Consider the following 20,076-nt stretch of genomic DNA (forward strand, 5'->3'; position numbering starts at 1 on the left):
ATTGAATACCCCAATTATGTTTTGATTATTTTACTGATATTTTATTCAGAGATATTTTAAAACATTAGAAAAAATGTTTTTTACCATTCATTTTTATCATTGAAGATCAAAAGTCTGGGTGTGGGACAAGCACAAAACGGCAATATTTGCATATAATGATGCTGAAAAAAGGTGAAAAAGTCATCATAGACTACTAGAACAAATTTCTTAAAACACTTTCATTGTAAAGATAACTATAAAAGTGTGAAATTTCCCCTTTTTTCTGTTTTTCATACAATATGATCAAAGGACATAATAAGTGCCCGTAGTCTAAGAATCACCCATGAACGAAAGATCCCCCCGGCACCGGACTGTGGTTGCTCACTGCTCCTAGTGGTTGGATTGTGCATGTGTGTGACACTAAAGGCTCCATTCTGTTCTATCCTGCATGGACACGAGAAAAAGGCACTCCTGACAGATGAAAACCAGGACAAAAAATGGCCTCATTACACCAGGCACATTAAAAAAATTCCTGTGCAGAACTTTATTCATGCTGTTGATGGAGACAATGTTTCTCAGAGGGGTTCCAAAGACTTTTCAGCAGTTGACTCTCTGTGTGTTTTGCTGTTAAGGAAGGCTGGTCCAACTTGTGTGAGTTATGGATTCGATACCTCCTGCCTACACTCTCTTCTTCATCTCTCTGCGCCACTCTTTAGATCTCTGGATCAGCACAGATAATACTTACAGGACATCACTTGATATTAGGAACTGATTACCTCATTTTCTTAAAAATATGAATTTCTACTTTTATGTCAGTGATTGCATAAACTGTTAAAGCTTTTGTGTGGACCAGGATCACCCAAACAAATGAACTGTTTGCCAAGATGGTATGTTTAAAAAAAAAAAATCCCCAGGTGTTTTGATTGCATCTTCTTAGGTTTCAGTTATCCCTTGTTGTTATTGTGTAGAGAGTAACCTGAACCTAATAGAACTCATGAAAGGCAAGAAAAATAATTTTTTATTCACAGATCCAGTTGTTGGGCTGCCAGTATGTGTATTGTCAGTTTACATTTTGTTAAAATATTAACAACCAGGGATCTTGGGGGGGACATCAGAGCTAGGCTTTCAAAATGAAATTGACAAGCTCGTTTCACACTACACGTAACTTCAAATCCACAATCTTAATCCATCATAAATGCGGCATCCACGGGATATTACACAGGTGAAACAAAGCCGCTTTGTCCGTTGATCTGGTGCAATAAAGTTAACCATGTGGAAAGTTTTATTTTCATTATAAGGCTTTCAAATTTGACGAGTTACACAATGACATCATTTATTGTTTATGAGTCATCTATGAGCTCACAAGCATTTGAGAAGCTGCAAGCCGAGGCTTTTCCAAAGCGTAGAAAAATGGCAAGAAAAAAAAATGCCTCTAGGTCTTGTGCATTCATAGCAGGTGCCATTTCCATCAAGGTCCATAAACATTTTCAGTTTTAACTCTCACAATGTGACAGTAGTTAATTTACTTCAGAGTCCTGTTTGTGTTCATGTTTAATTCTAATAACTTTTGTTATCCAGGTTTCAAAACATCTGATGATCAAAGTGCCACACTTTGCTCTCATGGAAAATAAGTGCAGTTATGCTATTGACTCCCCAAGACAAAATCCAAGAAAGAGGATCAAACTAGAGCTGTGTCATGATGTGGAGGACAAAGAGGATGCTCTGGAAGAAGAAAATGCAGCATTTGCAGAGTTCTCTCATCCCATTCCCTGGCAAAAAATAGAGGCAGAAGGACTGGACTCTGATTACGCTTTACTCTTCTCCAAGGAGGAGGCAGATCATCTCTTTAAACAGCTGGAGGAGGAGGTGGTCTACTCAGCAGGTACATCGATCCTCCTCTGAGCTCATTCCCAGAAATCAATCTTTTCTTAAATGACTGTTGTGGTTCCAGGAGAAGAAGCAAAAGTCCAGGTGTTTGGAAAGACGTACAACATACCAAGAAAGCAGGCAACGTATGGTGATGCAGGTCTAAACTACACTTACTCTGGAGTCACACGTTCAGCATGCACATGGACTCCAACTTTGGCATACATTCGGGATGCAGTTACTAAAGCTACAGGACAAACATTCAACTTCGTCTTGGTCAACAGGTAGGAAATTGTGAACCACAATCTGTAACACAAATCTGTAACATTACAGATTTAACAGTTTCACTGTGCAGTGGTTTTGTCTTTGTTTAGGTACAAAGATGGAAAAGACCATATAGGCGAGCATCGTGATGATGAAAGGGAACTGGACCCTCGATGTCCTATCGCCTCAGTGTCTCTGGGTGCAGCGAGAGACTTTATCTTCCGACACAGAGAAGCCCGGGGGGGACACGGCTGCCGACAGATTGAACCCATAAAGCTGCTGCTTGCTCACGGTAGCCTACTTCTCATGAACCCACCAACCAACACATTCTGGTATCACAGTGTTCCTGTTCGCAAGAAGATTTTCCTGCCTCGTATCAACCTAACCTTCAGACGCATCCTGCTGGACAGCAATGACCCTGTGAGGACAAGTTCCAGAAGATGAGCCCAACCTTTAAGTTGGGTAAATGAGTGGAAAGCAGAGTAGACCTATCTGAAGTTGATGATAATGCAGGCTCAGAGTCTCAACTGTCATCAGTTTGTTTTGTGCTGCTGCAAAAGCAATCCTTCAGATTCTAATTTACTGCACTGTGTAGACATTTAACATCTTGTACTGGAATACTGTCTCACAGATGTAATTTGATCACACTCTTGTCCCAAAGATGAGTCTTTAAATTTTGGACAATATAGACTGGTACTGATGGTTAAACACCCAACAATTGACTGACTCGTCAATAAATCAGCCTATATTACACTCACAGTATGTCCAACATTAGTTAGCATTTTATTACAAGGTACAGTTAGAATGCAATTAAAATAAAAAACTATTACCTAAAAATAATTACCTTTACAAACTTTACTTGAAATACAGACAATTTGACATGAATATACAGTGTGTATGCAAACATTTACAGTTTTTCACTGGACCATTTCTGACTGATGTAGCAGAACACAGCAGCAAAATGGCAGTTATTCATTGCACACAAGACCATGTAAAATATGTCACAATTTAAGTGCCTTTCAGAACTTTGTTAAATACTGACAAAATACCAAAGGTCTTTGAGGCATCCATAACTTTGACATTAACACACATCTCTTGGATTCACATTTCACTATTTTATTTATTTATTTAGTGGTGTCATATATATATAAAACAGTCCAGATATTATGGCACTTTAACCAATTACAGCATGTGATTTAGCAAAAAAGAAAATCTGTGGAGCCTGTCAGGAAACTACACAACCGATTGAGGGAAAAGTCCATCTTAATTCTAAAAATAGTCCAGTTTTGTTTTGTGGACTTGTTCATGTTCTGGTAATAGTTATAACCTTTTTTTTGGCAGTGGGTAATAACTGATAGTATACCTGAAACTTTAGGGTGTCTGAGGTTTTGTCTAGTCTGATCATAGTTAATCTACTGCCTGTACTTCAACCATTAAGATGACTGAATTCTCCACCTGTGATTCTGTGCATTTTCTCCTCATTTCTACAATACTGAGTTATCAGTTTGACACTAACAATTTATTCTAGAGTAGTTGTGCTGCACTATATTGTCAGGTGTTGCATCTTTTAGTAATGGAAAAAACATTAAACTCATGAATAGTTGTATATTAACTAATAAGTGTGAGTGAAAATTCTGCAGTTCCATACATATTCTTTGGGGCTAAAACACCAACTGTGGGTCAGAGCAGGACCATGAGCCAGTGTTCTCCACAGGTAATGTCTTTGGAAAGAATTTCCTCTGGAGTTCCTCTGTCAAAGTCAGACTCCAGCTTTTTGGTAACAATATTATAACTGGCACATTCAACAAAAGGACTGAAAAGTTGCAAGAACCGTCGCAGTGTCTGCCTCGTTACTCCTCTGCCTGAAGAGTGATGTTCAGTCTTCGGACTCTCTCGTAGAAGAGCATGTATGCGTTGGAAGATAGCACCTCATGCAGGCTGGCTTTGCGCACCAAGTCATCTGATGCCCACAACCACTGCGATGTGCAAGATGAGGAAGGGCTGCGCCGGTATGTGACAAAGTGTCCTGAGCGCATATCTCCATGGTGGACCACCACAGCCATCAGCTGAAAAAGGTGTTCTGATGATCTAGGATGAAACAAACATACATCATTACACTGAAAAACAAGTTGTGTACTGTTCTCCAATCCTAAGCATGCCCAAAACTCAACATGTATTTTTGAAAAATGGAATAAATGGGTGATTCTTAGACTACAGGCACTTATGTCCTTTGATCATATTGTATGAAAAACAGAAAAAAGGGGAAATTTCACACTTTTATAGTTATCTTTACAATGAAAGTGTGTTAAGAAATTTGTTCTAGTAGTCTGTGATGACTTTTTCACCTTTTTTCAGCATCATTATATGCAAATATTGCCGTTTTGTGCTTGTCCCACACCCAGACTTTTGATCTTCAATGATAAAAATGAATGGTAAAGAAACATTTTTTCTAATGTTTTAAAATATCTCTGAATAAAATATCAGTAAAATAATCAAAACATAATTGGGTATTCAATGTCATGCAACTGTTGTGATTTTTTTTAAAACAAAATGTAGTTGTCCCACACTATTGCCATAATTTCCACCACAACACTGTAATGTCCCTTTAAACAGTTTGTATGAAAGATTGTTTGGGTAGTTTCTATGGAGATAAACAGTGACATCAGAGCACATGTATATAGCGCCAAATCACAACAAACAGTTGCCCCAAGGCGCTTTATATTGTAAGGCAATGGTGTGGTGGAAATTACATTTACAAGGCCAATAGGGCCCGTAGCTAAAGAATCACCCAGATACAGACTTTTACTAGAGACGGTCCACCATGTGCAACAGAATCAGAATTGCCTTTGTCATTGTAATTTACATTGCAACAAGATTTGAGTGCAACTCCAAAAGGTGCTTTTCTGAGGTGCGAGTAATTATTAGCCAAATAAAAATTAACAAAATTAATTTAAATATATGCACAATTAAAAATAAAATGTGGACAAAATATAAAATGAAAAACGAGAAATTATGTACAACTGTGGAATGATACTGTACAGGAAAATATTGCACATAGGTACAGATATTGCACAAGAAACTTTGAAAAGTGCAGATTAAAGTGGTTTGTTATTGTTCAGTGCAGTGATCGCTCTGGGGAGAAAGCTATCCCCGAGTCTGTCTGTCCTACCGTCGGCCCGAGGGTAGTAGGTCAAACAGGTGGTTTCTAGGGTGGGATGTGTCTTTGATGATGCTAGCAGCTCTGCTGAGGTAGCAAGAGCTAGCAATATCTTCCAGGCTGGGCAGAGAGCAGCCAGTGATCCCCTGGGCCGTTTTGATCACCCTCTGCAGCGCTTTCCTGTCTGTTGCTGAACACCCTCTGTACCACGCTGTGATGCCATACGTCAGGATGCTCTCGATGGTGGCTCTGCAGAACACCAGCAGCTTCTCCTCCAGACTGTGTCTCCTGAACACCTTCAGGGAGAGGAGTCACTGCTGGGCTTTCTTCACCACCACTGTGGTGTTGGCAGTCCAGGAGAGGCTGTCAGAGAGCTGCACTCCCAGGAACCTGATGGAGCTGACCCTTTCCACACAGTCCCTTGGATGTAGAGCGGGGCTGGGTCAGCCCGGCCCTTCCTGAAGTCCAGGATCATTTCTTTTGTTTTTGTGGTGTTCAGCAGCAGGTTGTTAGCTGAACACCACGCTGTCAGTCTATTTTGTTTTTTTTTTACTGTTGCACGGCTAATTTTATTGTGGTTGACAGAGCAGAGAGTTATGGGTAATCGAAGGACACAGAGGCTTTTTGACAAGCTCTCAACATTACCTCATCTCTGCTGCACATCAAAAGAAGCTGATGGATTAATAGACCACTGTGGTCAGGTGACTAACTTTAACAGCAACTAAATAACAGAATATGATGAGACTCAAGGTTTATAACAAACGGCAAGAAAGACAGACAAATTTCAGTAAACAGGAAACCAGGTTAAATGCTTTTTTCCCCTCTCTCTTCTTAGATATTTTGTCTCCACAAGACAATTACTACAACAGGCTGAAAACGCTGACATGCAAGACTCCTCTGACACTTTGCTTTCTGGTATTGTACGCAGCACTGCCCCCAGTGGTGAAGTGGAACTGTTGAGGTCAGAACCAGTAGTGTCACAATAGCTACAGTATGGGCTTACCGTGCGCTATATGGACATTTAAAAATTTTTCAGTTTTAGTAGTGTTTATTTCTCGCTAGCTTTTACATAATATATGAGAAACATGTTACGTTTACACAGAAACCCAGCGATTTCAGCAGCCCGAGAGAGACAAGCCAGCAGCAGTGGGCACAGTTCCGATAATCCGATAATTGTTGAAGATAAAGTTTTCATTATCGGATTATCTTTGCAGATAACTTTGAAAACCATTATCAGACTAATTATCTTTCGATAAATTATTGTCCAATAACTTTTAGATCGTTAACGAGGTAAACAAAAATGAACAGATGTGTCGTTCTACCCTCTGCAAACAGAGGAGAGCTGTTTCTAGGAGAAACCGCTCTGTCCTCTGCAGGCAAAGGAGACCTGGTCACCACAAAAAAAAAAAAAAAAGAAACTCATTTATTTTAACCCCATACTGATATGCGGCCAATATTACCCAAGTCATCCAGAGGCATACATTTTTAACTTATGGTTCAAATTTTAACCAAATTTATTTCAGACAAGTTATTTAAATTAACGTCACTTCTGAAGTTTTATAAAGTGAAAATATCAAATATATGGTTTAGTTTTAAAGTAATGCGCATATTATTAAGGTTTTAGTGAGAGGCATGCTGTGTCCTGGTGCATTATGGGATAGGGTAATCTCAGTACGTTCACGACAGGAGAAATGCATTTCAGACACTCTGATGAGGACAAGAGCATTAAACTCTAGTGCCTAAAACTCACGTGAATATATTCTCTGGGTTTATAGATGTTTTTATTGTGTCTGCTTTTATTAAATTCCACGCATCTTAAACGTAGCAAGTAGCAACACAGATTATCTGGAATTTTGTGTTTGCAAGTTTTCAAGGTCTCTACTACCATCTACTGGCCAGTAGTGTTCATGGCAATATTCAAACTGAAGCTGGGCTGATATTTTAAAACCACACGTCGGACTCGTGTTTCCAGAAGCAAAAACAGAAGCTTTTTTTTTTTTCAAACTTAATTTACAAATACTGCACTTTAACCACTGCACATGGACACCACCATTAACATCGCAACATAAAACTATTTTTATACTGTGCCTAAAACTCTCATGAATATATTCTCTGGGTTTATAGACATTGTTATTGTGTTTGTTTTATGTAAACGGGAGACTCACAGGCTGTCTCTCCGTTATTTTCAATGAGAGCTGCTGTGAGCTATGCTTCCTGATCATGTTGTTCTGGGGGAAAGTGAAGTTTGCTCTTTAACGTCTTGATTATTGTTCTTTACAACACTGTTTGTTCCAGACTAATATATACAGTACTGTTCAGAATAATAGTAGTACTATGTGACTAAAAAGATGAATCCAGGTTTTGAGTATATTTCTTACTGTTACATGGGAAACAAGGTACCAGTAGATTCTCACAAATCCAACAAGACCAAGCATTCATGATATGCACACTCTTAAGGCTATGAAATTGGGCTATTAGTAAAAAAAAAAAAAAAAAAAAAAGTAGAAAAGGGGGTGTTCACAATAATAGTAGTGTGGCATTCAGTCAGTGAGTTCATCAATTTTGTGGAACAAACAGGTGTGAATCAGGTTTCCCTATTTAAGGATGAAGCTAGCACCTGTTGAACATGCTTTTCTCTTTGAAAGCCTGAGGAAAATGGGACGTTCAAGACATTGTTCAGAAGAACAGCATAGTTTGGTTAAGAAGTTGATTGGAGAGGGGAAAACTTATATGCAGGTGCAAAAAATTATAGGCTGTTCATCTACAATGATCTCCAATGCTTTAAAATGGACAAAAAACCAGACGCGTGGAAGAAAACAGAAAACAACCATCAAAATGGATAAGAATAACCAGAATGGCAAAGGCTCACCCATTGATCAGCTCCAGGATGATCAAAGACAGTGTGGAGTTACCTGTAAGTGCTGTGACAGTTAGAAGACGCCTATGTGAAGCTAATTTATTTGCAAAAATCCCCCACAAAGTCCCTCTGTTAAATAAAAGACGTGCAGAAGAGGTTACAATTTGCCAAAGAACACATCAACTGGCCTAAAGAGAAATGGAGGAATATTTTGTGGACAGATGAGAGTAAAATTGTTCTTTTTGGGTCCAAGGGCCGCAGACAGTTTGTGAGATAGCCCCCAAACTCTGAATTCAAGCCACAGTTCACAGTGAAGACAGTGAAGCATGGTGGTGCAAGCATCATGAAAAGGGCATGTTTCTCCTACTATGGTGTTGGGCCTATATATCACATACCAGGTATCATGGATCAGTCTGGATATGTCAAAATACTTAAAGAGGTCATGTTGCCTTATGCTGAAGAGGACATGCCCTTGAAATGGGTGTTTCAACAAGACAATGACCCCAAGGACACTAGTAGACGAGCAAAATCTTGGTTCCAAACCAACAAAATTAATGCCTCGCAGATGTGAAGAAATCATGAAAAACTGTGATTATACAACTAAATACTAGTTTAGTGATTCACAGGATTGCTAAAAAAGCAGTTTGGACATAATAGTTTTGAGTTTGTAGCGTCAACAGCAGATGCTACTATTATTGTAAACACCCCCTTTTCTACTTTTTTTTTTTTTACTAATAGCTCAGTTTCATAGCCTTAAGAGTGTGCATATCATGAATGCTTGGTCTTGTTGGATTTATGAGAATCTACTGAATCTACTGGTACCTTGTTTCCCATGTAACAATAAGAAATATACTCAAAACCTGGATTAATTTTTTTAGTCACATAGCACTACTATTATTCTGAACACTACTGTATAAGATGTCTGAAATTCAGTTTGCGTTTATTAAATTCCACGCAGATTAAACGTAGCAGACACGGATTATTTGTTATAAATGTTTTAGCAAGTTTTCAGGGTATCATGCATGCAATTTCTTAATAACGTGATGAAAAGCATAAAAAATACATTTTTGTAGTATAATATTAATTTACAATTGTCATCATGTGGATTCTCTATATGTTTGATTGCAGCGACTCTGGCGCGCAAGGGATTATGGGATACGTCAATATTTATTTTGACACCGGTTATATCAGACGGTTATCTAATTACAACTTGGCTTTTTTTTTGAAAATGCCTTTTTTAACAAATAAAATATGGCATATTTTACAAAAGCACATTTATCTGTAAACACCAGCACACGACACACCTCATAATAACGTGTTGGTTTACATAGAATGAATCAACCAATCAATGTGAGCAGAGGCACATTTTACCCAGAATGCCACCTGTCTGTGTTTGTTACAAAACTTCAGAATTAGTGCATTATTCAACATTAAAAGATATATATCTTAACTTTGCACAAATGACAGAATTGACATTAATGGAGTTATTCTATCAGTATTCATTTTATTTATACAGTGGTCCCTCGTTTATCGCGGGAGTTACGTACGTTTTAAAAATAGCCAGCAATAGGCGAAATCCGCGAAGTAGTCAGCATTATTTTTTACAATTATTATACACGTTTTAAGGCTGTAAAACCCCTCACTATACACTTTACACACTTTTCTCAAACAGGCATTAAGATTTTCTCACTTTTCTCTCCTGTGTAAACACTGTCAAAGTTCAAACCTTAGCAGAAAAATAAGACCAACCTGTTTTCAAGCCCAAACATTTTTTTGAGAAATAAAAATACGTTTTCCTATAAATAATTATGATGGCTTTTAGAACTAACAAATTTAACATTAACGATCAACCTACAAGGTTGGACACACAAGAAATTACTAATAGTGACTGACCAGTATTTCACAGTTCCTCTGACCGCGCCTCCTCGTCGTGGCACCGCGCCGCTGTCACGCCATTTTCCACTAAGTCACACCTCAGTGCAGGTGTCTTTTTCCGAGTGAAGAACAGAGTTATGGGTAGTTGTTGGCGCTCTTTTTTTACTATTATTCTGAACACAATGCGTGTACTCTCCCTTCACAGTGCCGCAACCGGACTGATTGATGAAGACGCAGAACACAATGCAATGTAAAAAAAAAAAAAAAAAAAAGCATGCAAAATTGGACTAAAAAAATCTGCGAAACTGCGAAAGGTGAACCGCGTTATAGTGAGGGACCACTGTACACCAAACCATAACTCAGCAGGGCTTTATTTTCCAAGACCTTCGCCTGACAGCAGTGCTGTGACTGGGTAGAGAGTTGAGCTGTGTGGCTTCTCTCAGTTGCTTCTGTGCTGGAAGTGATGTAGTAAACAGAAGCTTCCAGCAGGGGGCAGGACACTCAAAGACAGAAGTGCTGACTCATTGTATGGGTCTGTTGTTGCTTTTAATGCTATCAAAAGCGAAGTGGTGTTAAAACTCAAAATCAGCTTGTTAGTAGTTGTAAGTGTACCGGAGACAATACTGGAATTTATCGGTTATCTGTAACTTCCGATACATTTTGGTGGTGGTGGTGGGTGGGGTTATCGTTTTATCTTTATCAAAGATAACTTTTCAGTTATCTGATTATCTGTTATCAATGTTAATTTTTTGGTTATCTGTGCCCACCACTGCCAGCAAGTGATGACACAGTGCCTCTCTACTCTGATTGGCTGCCGCCACCCCCTGCCCCAATAGTGGATTTTCATGATTCAACATAAAAATAGGAAAAAGAATGTGATCTTGTGACCTCTTAAAATAGGTCAAGGTTAGCCATATTTGAACTTGAACTTGTCCAAGGTCTGTGTCCCAAGAATGTTCCCTGTGAATTTGAAGACTGACAGTAATAGGACTGGACTTATGCTGATCATAGACAGACGGGCAGACAGACGCAAAGCCTTCGCAATACCCAATGGTCACATTTGATGATAGGTAAAAATGAAATGGTATGGCTATATTTGTACTTTTACCTCTGTTGCTAACACCCCTGTCACACCTTGATAATTTAGCCAGCGAATGATGACCGTATTAAAAAAGGCTAGCATACGTCTAATAAATTATGGGTACATTTTGTATAAGTTAAGAGCACGTTGAAGCACATGTTGATATACGTTGTAATACAGCGAGTATGTTGACAAATTTTGGTATTGTGATACCAATATTTTTGATGTATGCCAACATACATACATCTCATATGTCATGCATACGTGGGCCACAAGTTGTAGGCAAGTTATGCGACTGTTGACGCACATTTCTTGTAAGTTATTCAGAAGTCAAAATATATCCATTGACTCTGTCCATTGATTTGTTGAACAACTGAACATGCAGTCATGTGAATAGTTCAGACTGTTACAAATATTAAAACGATTCACGCACAAAGTAAATATAAGTCTTAATCTTACCTGTTCGTTTCAGTCAGATTCATCATCACAGCCTGACGAAAACTTATCCACATAAAGCGTGCTGATTTTGGAAAATTACATCTTAAAATACTTTAGTTCCTTGTTGTGACTGAAGAAATGTATTGTTTTTAAAGAAGGCCCTCTGTGTCTGCTCCCAGTGTGCTTCTCAGCTTGAACCAGAGAACATTGGTGCTTTGTGCCACAACACAATTAACTTATTTTAAAAGTTGAAAGAGTCACAGTGCCTCATTCATTTACCACAGGCATCAGTCAAGTCTTCAGCATTCTGCACGCGATGAAAATAAATCCCATGATCCACCAAGACAAAAATAAAATTACATAAAAAAAAAAAAAAATTAAATTGCTCTGCTTGGCCTCCGTGTGGAGTGGACAGGCCACGCGACAGTGGACACATACTCGATGTGCGCATGACTATTTATGTGCACTGCCTGCCAAACAAAAGGGTTATGCCAGAGGTGTAAACACAAACCAAGCAAGACTTAACCGTTCTGATCTGTACCATACTGTGCAGTACCGACCTGAACCACTCGGTGTAAACAGGGCTGTCAGCACCAATTGCTCATTTTCAACCGCTTATTCCATTTGAGGGTTGCGGGGAGCTGGAGCCTATCTTAGTAGTCATCGAGTGTGAGGCGGGGTACACCCTGAACAAGACACCAGTCTGTCGCAGGGCCACATACAGACAGACAGACACACACACACACACACACACACACACACACACACACACACACACACACACACCTACCTACAGACAATTTTTAAAGTTTCCAATCCACGTTGGCTAAATAATCATGGTGTGACAGCTGCATAATGCATCTGACATATCCAGCGTTTTCAGCCCATTTTTCATACTTGGGCATACACTGGCTAAATCATCAAGGTGTGACAGGGTTCTAAGGAGGTTTAGGTTTTCATCTGAGGCTGTTTGTTGCTTTGTTAACAGGTTTACACAAACTATTAAATAACTCACATAAAACCTGGTTCTAACATAAATAAATTCAGGAAAGGATCAGATGAAGATCTGAATTCATGAAATAAAAGACAAGTAAATGACAGAATGTGAAAGGGCATTTTGGGTCTTGGTGAAGAGTTCCCTTCTAGATTTTGTACTATTTGTACCTGTAGTCGCACATGAAGTTGAGGTGTGAACTTGCACCAGAAGACTGCAGAAAGACAGATGAACTCGTTCCATTCAAAAGAGGATTGTTGTTGTTATGAGACATGGTTTCTGCCAACAAACACACACTGATAATTAGAAGAACACGTCATTATATTCATGGAGGCTTTAATACATTTAAAAACACAAACACTATAACATTTTGTTGTGTCTAAAGTAAAAGCTGTACATTACAAAACTGGTGCAGACCAAAAATCCTACCAAGACCAGAAGCGCTGATTCATTTGTGGTGAAAAATGCAAAGCAGAAAAACCACAGGATTGTGTGAAAATGACAACACAGTGCAGTCAAACACTTTGTATTTTCTGCAGTATGAGTCGCACCTTTAATTTTGGATGTTTGTGTATTATTGTAGAGTAATTTTTATTACTGGCATTTATTTTGTTTAGTTTGATTCCTGGGAAAGCCTCCTATAAATAGTTATTCTAATCATTATTCTTAATAACAATGTATGATTTTCCAGTATATAAATAAGTCACACTAGAGTATAAAGTTGCAGGATCTCCGAAACTACAAAAAAAAAAACAAAAAAAAAAAACACCAGACAGTGTGTCCCCGACTACTGAAGACCTGCGCGACTGATGTGGGAGAACCGCTACAACATATCTTCAAGCTTAGCATGCAGCTAGGGAGAGTGCCCACACTCTGGAAGACTTCATGCACTGTTCCAGTTCCTAAGAAGAACCGGCCCAACGAGCTGAACGACTTCCGACCAGTGGCACTTACTTCACACCTGATGAAGAGATTGGAGCATCTCTTCCTCAACTTCCTTAAACCCCAGGTGCAACATGCCCAGGACTGTCTGCAGTTTACATACCGGGCAGGTGTTGGTGTGGAGGATGCCATCCTCTACCTGTTATACCAAGTCCACTCGCACCTGGATAAGGGAAATGGCGTAGGGGGATTCTCTTCCTGGACTTCTCAAGTGTCTTCAACACAATCCAGGTCCTTGTGCTCCAGGACAAACTGCACAGGATGCCAATAAACCTCTGCCTGCTCACTTGGATCTCCAGCTACCTCAAAGACAGGCCACAGTATGTCAGGCTGATGGACATCACGTCTAACACTCTGATCAGCAGCACCGGAGCACTCCAGGGCACGGTGCTGGCCCCTCTTCTCTTCACCCTGTACACCTCTGACTTCTACTACAACTATGAGCTGTGTCACATCCACAAGTTTGCATATGACACAGCCATTGTTGAATGCATCAGGGATGACAGAGAGAAGTACAGGAGCCTAGCGAAGAACCTTGCTACTTGGTGCCACACAAACGATCTACAGCTCAACACCTCAAAGACAAAGGAGCTGGTCACTGACTTTGGGAAGTCCAGACCAAGTCTGCGACCAGTTCTGATTAAGGGAGCTGAGGTGGAGGCTGTGGATTCCTACAAGTACCTCGGGCTGTGGCTGGACAGCAAACTGGACAACCCACACCAACCACCTGTACAGGAAGGGACAGAGCAGGCTGTACTTTCTGAGGATATTGCAGTCGTTTAACATCTGCAGGAAACTTCTGTTGATGTTCTACCAGTCCGTAGTAGCCAGCACCGTCTTTTACACCGTGGTGTGCTGGGGGAGCAGCACATCTAAGGAGGACACATCCAGCCTGGACAAACTGATCAGGCGGGCTGGCTCCATGGTTGGCATGAAGCTTGACTCTCTAGTGATGGTGGCACAGAAGAGAACACCGGACAAACTTCTGGACATTATGGACGATGCGGGTGTGTCCTCTTCGCACCCTCATCATTATTTTTCTGTTTATCAACTAATCAGCTCATGTCTCATATTAAACCAACATTAATAATATAGTGTAATATGTGGAACAGTGGTCCCTAACTTGACAATAGGTCAATTGACACTCTGCATTAATAGCAATCTTAAATACCTGGAAGCGCAGACTATTCAGGATGAAATTCATATTTATATCTCGACGGTGAAAATAGACAAACCAAGTTTGACCAAACTGCAATGATAGCCCAGTTGGGGTCGTACCAGTGCCGCTATTGCTGGATTTTTCCCTGGTATCCTCTGTGTTTTCTGCCTTCAGGGGATTTGCAGGATGCTTTATCTGCTGATGACTCCTCTGGGTGAAAGTGTTGTGTTTGTAGTGGTCCATAGAAAGATACTCTGTGAACTGCACATGCTCCTGTCTTTTGATGGGAGCTCCTTCACTGGACCACGTCAATCGTTGCAAATGGATGCAGAGACACTGAGGGAGCTAGACGAGGGAAAACATGATGATTTAATGTACAAACATTAACACATAAAAATTTAGAATACTGTACCTCTCACTAAAGAAATATCTGATCCAGGTAAATCTACATTGCAACATTCTGACCTAATTTGGAACAAACAGCAAAACTGCTGTGCTGCAACACTTGCCCTGCAGAGTAAAGGTGCTCTGACACTTGCACGACTTTGAGCCGTGCACTTGCACGCATAGTGTTGTGACGATCCCACCCACTGTGTTCCCAGCTGGACACCACAGTTTGTTCCACTGGATGTCAGGCGTTGTGCGCTGGACGCTGTATGTATAAAATAATTATTTCATAGTAGATTAATCATTTTCTGTCCGAGTTGGCTGTTGAAAACGCCTGTAATCGCTTCCTGAATCACAGAGAAGCACTCCAGCTGCTGCTTTTCTCGCGTGTGCTTAATGAGGTGGAGAACATATTTGGAGCAGTCTAAAAAGGTCATTATTTGTCATGTTTATATTGTAATGACTTGGTAAAACAGCTGTGTGTTCATTCCTTCTTGTGAGCAGCTGTAAAAGTATATTCATGATAGATTTAAAATCTCATTCTAATCATTCAGCCGAGCTGCGCTGTGATGTGCACACATGCAGTGTTTTTGAATTGTTTGTGTAATGTTCACGTAAAGTTCACGTAATTAATGCGTGATGGAGATTTTGAACATTTCAAAATTTTCTTTGTGCACATGCACAAAGCCGCACAGTTTACAATGGCTTACAATGAGTTTGATAGAAGTTTACTCTCATGCATGGCAGAGTGCGTGCAAGTACATGGATCAAAGTCGTGCAAGTGTCAGGGCACCTTAAGTAATTTATTACAGGGCCTGAGGCCCATTGGGCTGGTGCTTATCTCCAGTTTCTGTGGTATGAAGCACAGGATGCCAGTCCATCGCAGGTTACTTCCCAGGCAAGGCTGGTACCCATTTACAATGCAAATTAGCACAAGCATGGATTGGAACCCATGTCTACACATTGGCAGACCAGCTCCTTATCCACTGAGCTAACTGCTCTGTAGCTTAAATGTTGTTAATTACTCCATAAAGCTAATAATAAATAAGTAGTAACTGTTACCTTTCCCAGTTTGAGTTGTTTAACAAATGTTGTCCTCCGGCTTTTCAAAATCGGCTCATTTACTACAGTCCCTTGCTGAAGCTGAAGAACATTGAGCAAAACGGAAATCAAACAAATTCAGAAAAATAAACAGGCAATTTAGTGTACCAATGCTTATCATGCAAAATGAAGTACAATGCTTCAGTGAACTACAAAATTGAGGGCCTTATCTTTATACCCCTGTCACACTAGAGGCCAAATGCCGTCCGAATGGGAATCAACCCACATTCCGGAAGTGTTGTGGTGCATTCAAGGATGTTGGACAGCAATTTGAGTAGTTGGACGGCTGTCTGCCGCAATTCTTATTCCCTCCCAGATGTGGCACGAATTTATTTGTTTATTTATTTTCACACTCCGCCTGGGTCAGCTTGATTCTTGCCAAGTGTGATGGGGCCCTTCCAATCTAGAGTGCATGCTTTAAAATGTAAAACAAGTGTCCTTTTTGGCATTTAGAAATCTGAGGACAAACTAAAGCACAAGGTGCAAGGGTGATGGATTCAATCACCAGATTAACCATGGGTATGTTGTGTTGTGAGCATAACATTCAAAATTTATCAGTCTCTGTCATCTGTCTTTCCTATTAACAAGATTATATTTCACTCACTAACCACTGCTGTTCTTTTATAATGCAGCATCATATTATAGAAAGAATTTAACCTACACATTACTTAAATACTTCAGGATAAACACATTTTAAGGAGACAGCTTTTCTAGAGCTTAAACTTCATTAAATACCAATTAAAATTTCAGGCCTGTAGCCAGGATCTCAAATTGGGGGTTCTTTTTTGGTAAAAGTGGACCTTTGTCAGCATTATATTTTTTCCAACAGCCTAATAATACCTTTTTCTTCACTTGCTGTAAAATAATAAGAAATTTGGTAAAATTTTTCTTCATGTTTTTGATTTAGAATAGAATGTGCAGTATACCTAATGCATTTGTATGTATGAAAATAAAAGGATTTTGAAAACTAGGGATGGGACCGTTCCGATCCCGGAACCCGATACCGATCTAGGAATGAGAAAGGGAGAGACAGGGAGAGACAGAGAATGCTCTCTTTTCTCTTTAAGTCTCTAAAAGCCTATAAAAAATAAAAGTACTTAATTCTTTCACCAAAACATCAAATCTAGGCTTTCATCTTAGAACCACCTTCTGGCAAATTGTAGCTGGCCTTTCAGGTCTCCTTTTTAAGAACATCATCATATAAAATCAACAATAATGATAATAATAATATTAAAGCAAACAGAGCTCTGGTATCAGATCGGAAAAGTATCAGCAGATAACCAAATTCGGGTATGGGAAGTGAACAATTGTGGATTGGTGCATCCCTAATGAAAACCACAAATACATTGAGTAGAACTACAAACTACATTCGTACTGTGCTGTGTTTTGCGTGGGATGAAAGATAAGGTTCAAAGTGATTAAACACTGATTATGCAGCAAATCTACCTTGGTACAGTTTACACACTCCACTTCTTTAATAGCTTCTGAGGAGATGAAATGTTGAAGACATTGGTCTAAAGAGATAGGCCGGCCCTGGGGACAAACACCCATAAATCTATATAAACAGTACAGTTTTTAAAAAAAATACACTGAGCAGAACAGATACAAAACCAGTACATCACTACAATACCTCAACAGCTAATTTCACTATTTTGTGTTTAGTATGTTTACTTACCCAGTGAGGTAAAGGAATGGACAATGACAAGCTCTCAAAAGAATCATACTGCACTGGACTCTGGAGAAGAGGGAGCAGAGCTCATATAGAAATCTGTTTTTCAAATTGTGGGGGCGCTAACACATAACTTAATAGTTAATTCCTTGGCTAAAACAAACTTACTTTCTGTTCACAGTTTTTGCATGACATGTTGCTTATTAAACGACCGTGAAAAGGATGCTGGAACTTCCAGGAACATGGTATTGGATGAAGAGGGGCTGTAAAAGTAAAATCAAGCTGGTGAAATGTGTTTGCTGAGGCCTTGCATTCCTGCAACATATACGCTCATCGTACCTCGACTTCTGCAAGTCATAGTTTTCTCATGTTGTTCAGGGAGGCTCTAAAATAAAACACAGAAACAACAACCACAAATGTAACAGTATGTTTCACACAACTAAGAAACTGAGTGATATTATTCTTGAATGTACACAAAGAATGAGCCTATGAATGTTTTAAATTTGTGATCTCCACTCTACACATATTATACAGACTCATTACAGACATTATTAGTGCCCTTTCTATTCATTTATGAGCTTTTACAACAATTGACCATTTAAGACATGAGCTCAAGTCAAATATTTTTGTTAAATTAACATATCCCTGCCAACTCATGATAATATGGATGTTACGTGTTCTTCAATCCAGTGTTGTTCAATAGTTTTAACAGAGGCCCAACCCTACATTCAAAGGAGAACACAACAGAGTGTCGTAACAACTCAATACTTTATAGATTTCTTATCATGCACGTGTGTGTGAGTATGCTGTAGGGCTGGGCAGAATGGCCTAAAATGTATATAACAGCGTAGCATTGACTGTAATAGTACATATCACTGTGTATTTGTCTTTCTTAACTCTTCAATTTAAATACTTCCGAGAGGGTAAAACACTGCTATGGCAACTGCATGACAGCTATTACTGTACTCTTAACTGCATTACTAGGACGTTTTGCATAGCAAAGATGTATTTTAAGAACAATTATTGTGTAAAACTTCAAGAGAAAAAACAGAACAACTGCAATAGGAAAAATATCCTCCCAACACAAATGTTTCCCCAAACAACACACACAATGCAATCCTGATTTTATAAGGTTGGTGTTCTAATGTTTTTTAAGTTGCAAAATATGTAGCTGTTCTTCAGTTATAATGACACTGGAATAGGTCTGCATTGTGCAAAAGCAAAAACACTATGAAGGGGACCGGATCTTATGCATCCATTCATTCTTCTATTTTTTTCTCCACACATATCTGATGTAAATGCATCTAATTTTAGGTCTGTTGAGCTGTACACGTGCACATTGCCATAAACAGGAGGGAGAAGCTTGACCTGCTGTGTGGCTGTTTATTTGTGCTTTAGAATGTAAGATTCCATGAAGCCATCACATAAGGTTTTATTTCTCAGGAGTCACAGCTTTTTTAGCTGAACACAATAGCTCTCATTCTCCACTGCACGCTCTCTCTCTTACACTGTGCACATAAAGAGGCATAGAGTGGCTTTAGAGCAGGCAGTGAAACTTGCTCCCTTGGTAGAGGTCTCTCAGAATGAGAATGAGTCTAAAAGCACCACCCATTGCTGTCATTTTTTCCAGAAGATTCACTAATGCAGGCTGAAAATGACAAAGTCTACTGTATATTAAATACCATGGTATAATTAAAATCCATACTGTATGGTAATATTCACAATGGTGTACATTATATATTATACCATCCACCTCTAAGATGCAAATATACTTTTTGTTGTATCACAATCTTACAACACTTCTGCAAAGCATACAGTAAACACAGTAAAGCAGATTTATGGGCAGTGTTTAAAAAAGGAGAAAGTGCAGAGATGATAACTTGCTTCGAGTGAATGCATGTCGAACAAATGAGTGACTTTGGGTTGGAGATCATTTTCCTCCTCCAGAGAAGATGACAGGACATGAAAAAGTTCATGAGCATCCTAACATAGGACAAAAACAAGAAGACAGCTGTTCAGGCAGAAGTTAAAAAGTGTACCACTGATTACATACAGAGAGAGAGAGCGAAAAAAAATTGCTACAGAAGCAATGACTCACTTGCTCTTCAAATGAACTGATGTGCCAGCGGTACAGTCTGAGAACCTCCAGCACACATCCAGCATCAAGTACATCTTCGTCCCCAGACTCATCACTGGACAAAGCTGTCAAGGCATCAATGTCATCAACCATGTCCATGTAAAAAATAAATAAATAAATAAATAAATAAGGATACATAAAGTAACCACGTGGTGTCTAGTACAACTTAC

General features: G+C 39.4%; 2 protein-coding genes across 7 annotated transcripts in view; one reads left to right on the forward strand and one right to left on the reverse strand.

The window, feature by feature from the left end:
- alkbh2 (alkB homolog 2, alpha-ketoglutarate dependent dioxygenase) overlaps positions 1-2,931 on the forward strand; it is an 8,761-nt gene extending 5,830 nt beyond the window's left edge. For 4 of the 5 annotated variants that reach the window (XM_034170261.1, XM_034170265.1, XM_034170262.1 and 1 more), the window contains 3 exons: positions 1,558-1,861; positions 1,931-2,129; positions 2,220-2,931. In XM_034170261.1, coding sequence (XP_034026152.1) covers positions 1,558-1,861; positions 1,931-2,129; positions 2,220-2,553 — 837 coding nt within the window. In that variant the 3' untranslated portion in view covers positions 2,554-2,931. Of the gene's footprint in view, positions 1-499; positions 631-1,557; positions 1,862-1,930; positions 2,130-2,219 lie in introns of those variants that run through there. The other variant, XM_034170266.1, reaches the window with a different exon arrangement.
- Positions 2,861-20,076, reverse strand: part of usp30 (ubiquitin specific peptidase 30) — a 27,883-nt gene continuing 10,667 nt past the window's right edge. For both annotated transcript variants that reach the window (XM_034170259.1, XM_034170258.1), the window contains exons 4-13: positions 19,868-19,971; positions 19,654-19,752; positions 18,109-18,154; positions 17,938-18,032; positions 17,776-17,835; positions 17,547-17,633; positions 16,062-16,142; positions 14,732-14,957; positions 12,682-12,790; positions 2,861-4,197 (exon numbers count right to left, since the gene is read on the reverse strand). In XM_034170259.1, the coding sequence (XP_034026150.1) occupies positions 3,960-4,197; positions 12,682-12,790; positions 14,732-14,957; positions 16,062-16,142; positions 17,547-17,633; positions 17,776-17,835; positions 17,938-18,032; positions 18,109-18,154; positions 19,654-19,752; positions 19,868-19,971 (1,145 nt within the window). In that variant the 3' untranslated portion in view covers positions 2,861-3,959. The remainder of the gene's footprint in view (positions 4,198-12,681; positions 12,791-14,731; positions 14,958-16,061; positions 16,143-17,546; positions 17,634-17,775; positions 17,836-17,937; positions 18,033-18,108; positions 18,155-19,653; positions 19,753-19,867; positions 19,972-20,076) is intronic.

This window comes from Thalassophryne amazonica, chromosome 5 (genome assembly GCF_902500255.1).
Source record: "Thalassophryne amazonica chromosome 5, fThaAma1.1, whole genome shotgun sequence".
NCBI lineage: Eukaryota > Metazoa > Chordata > Actinopteri > Batrachoidiformes > Batrachoididae > Thalassophryne > Thalassophryne amazonica.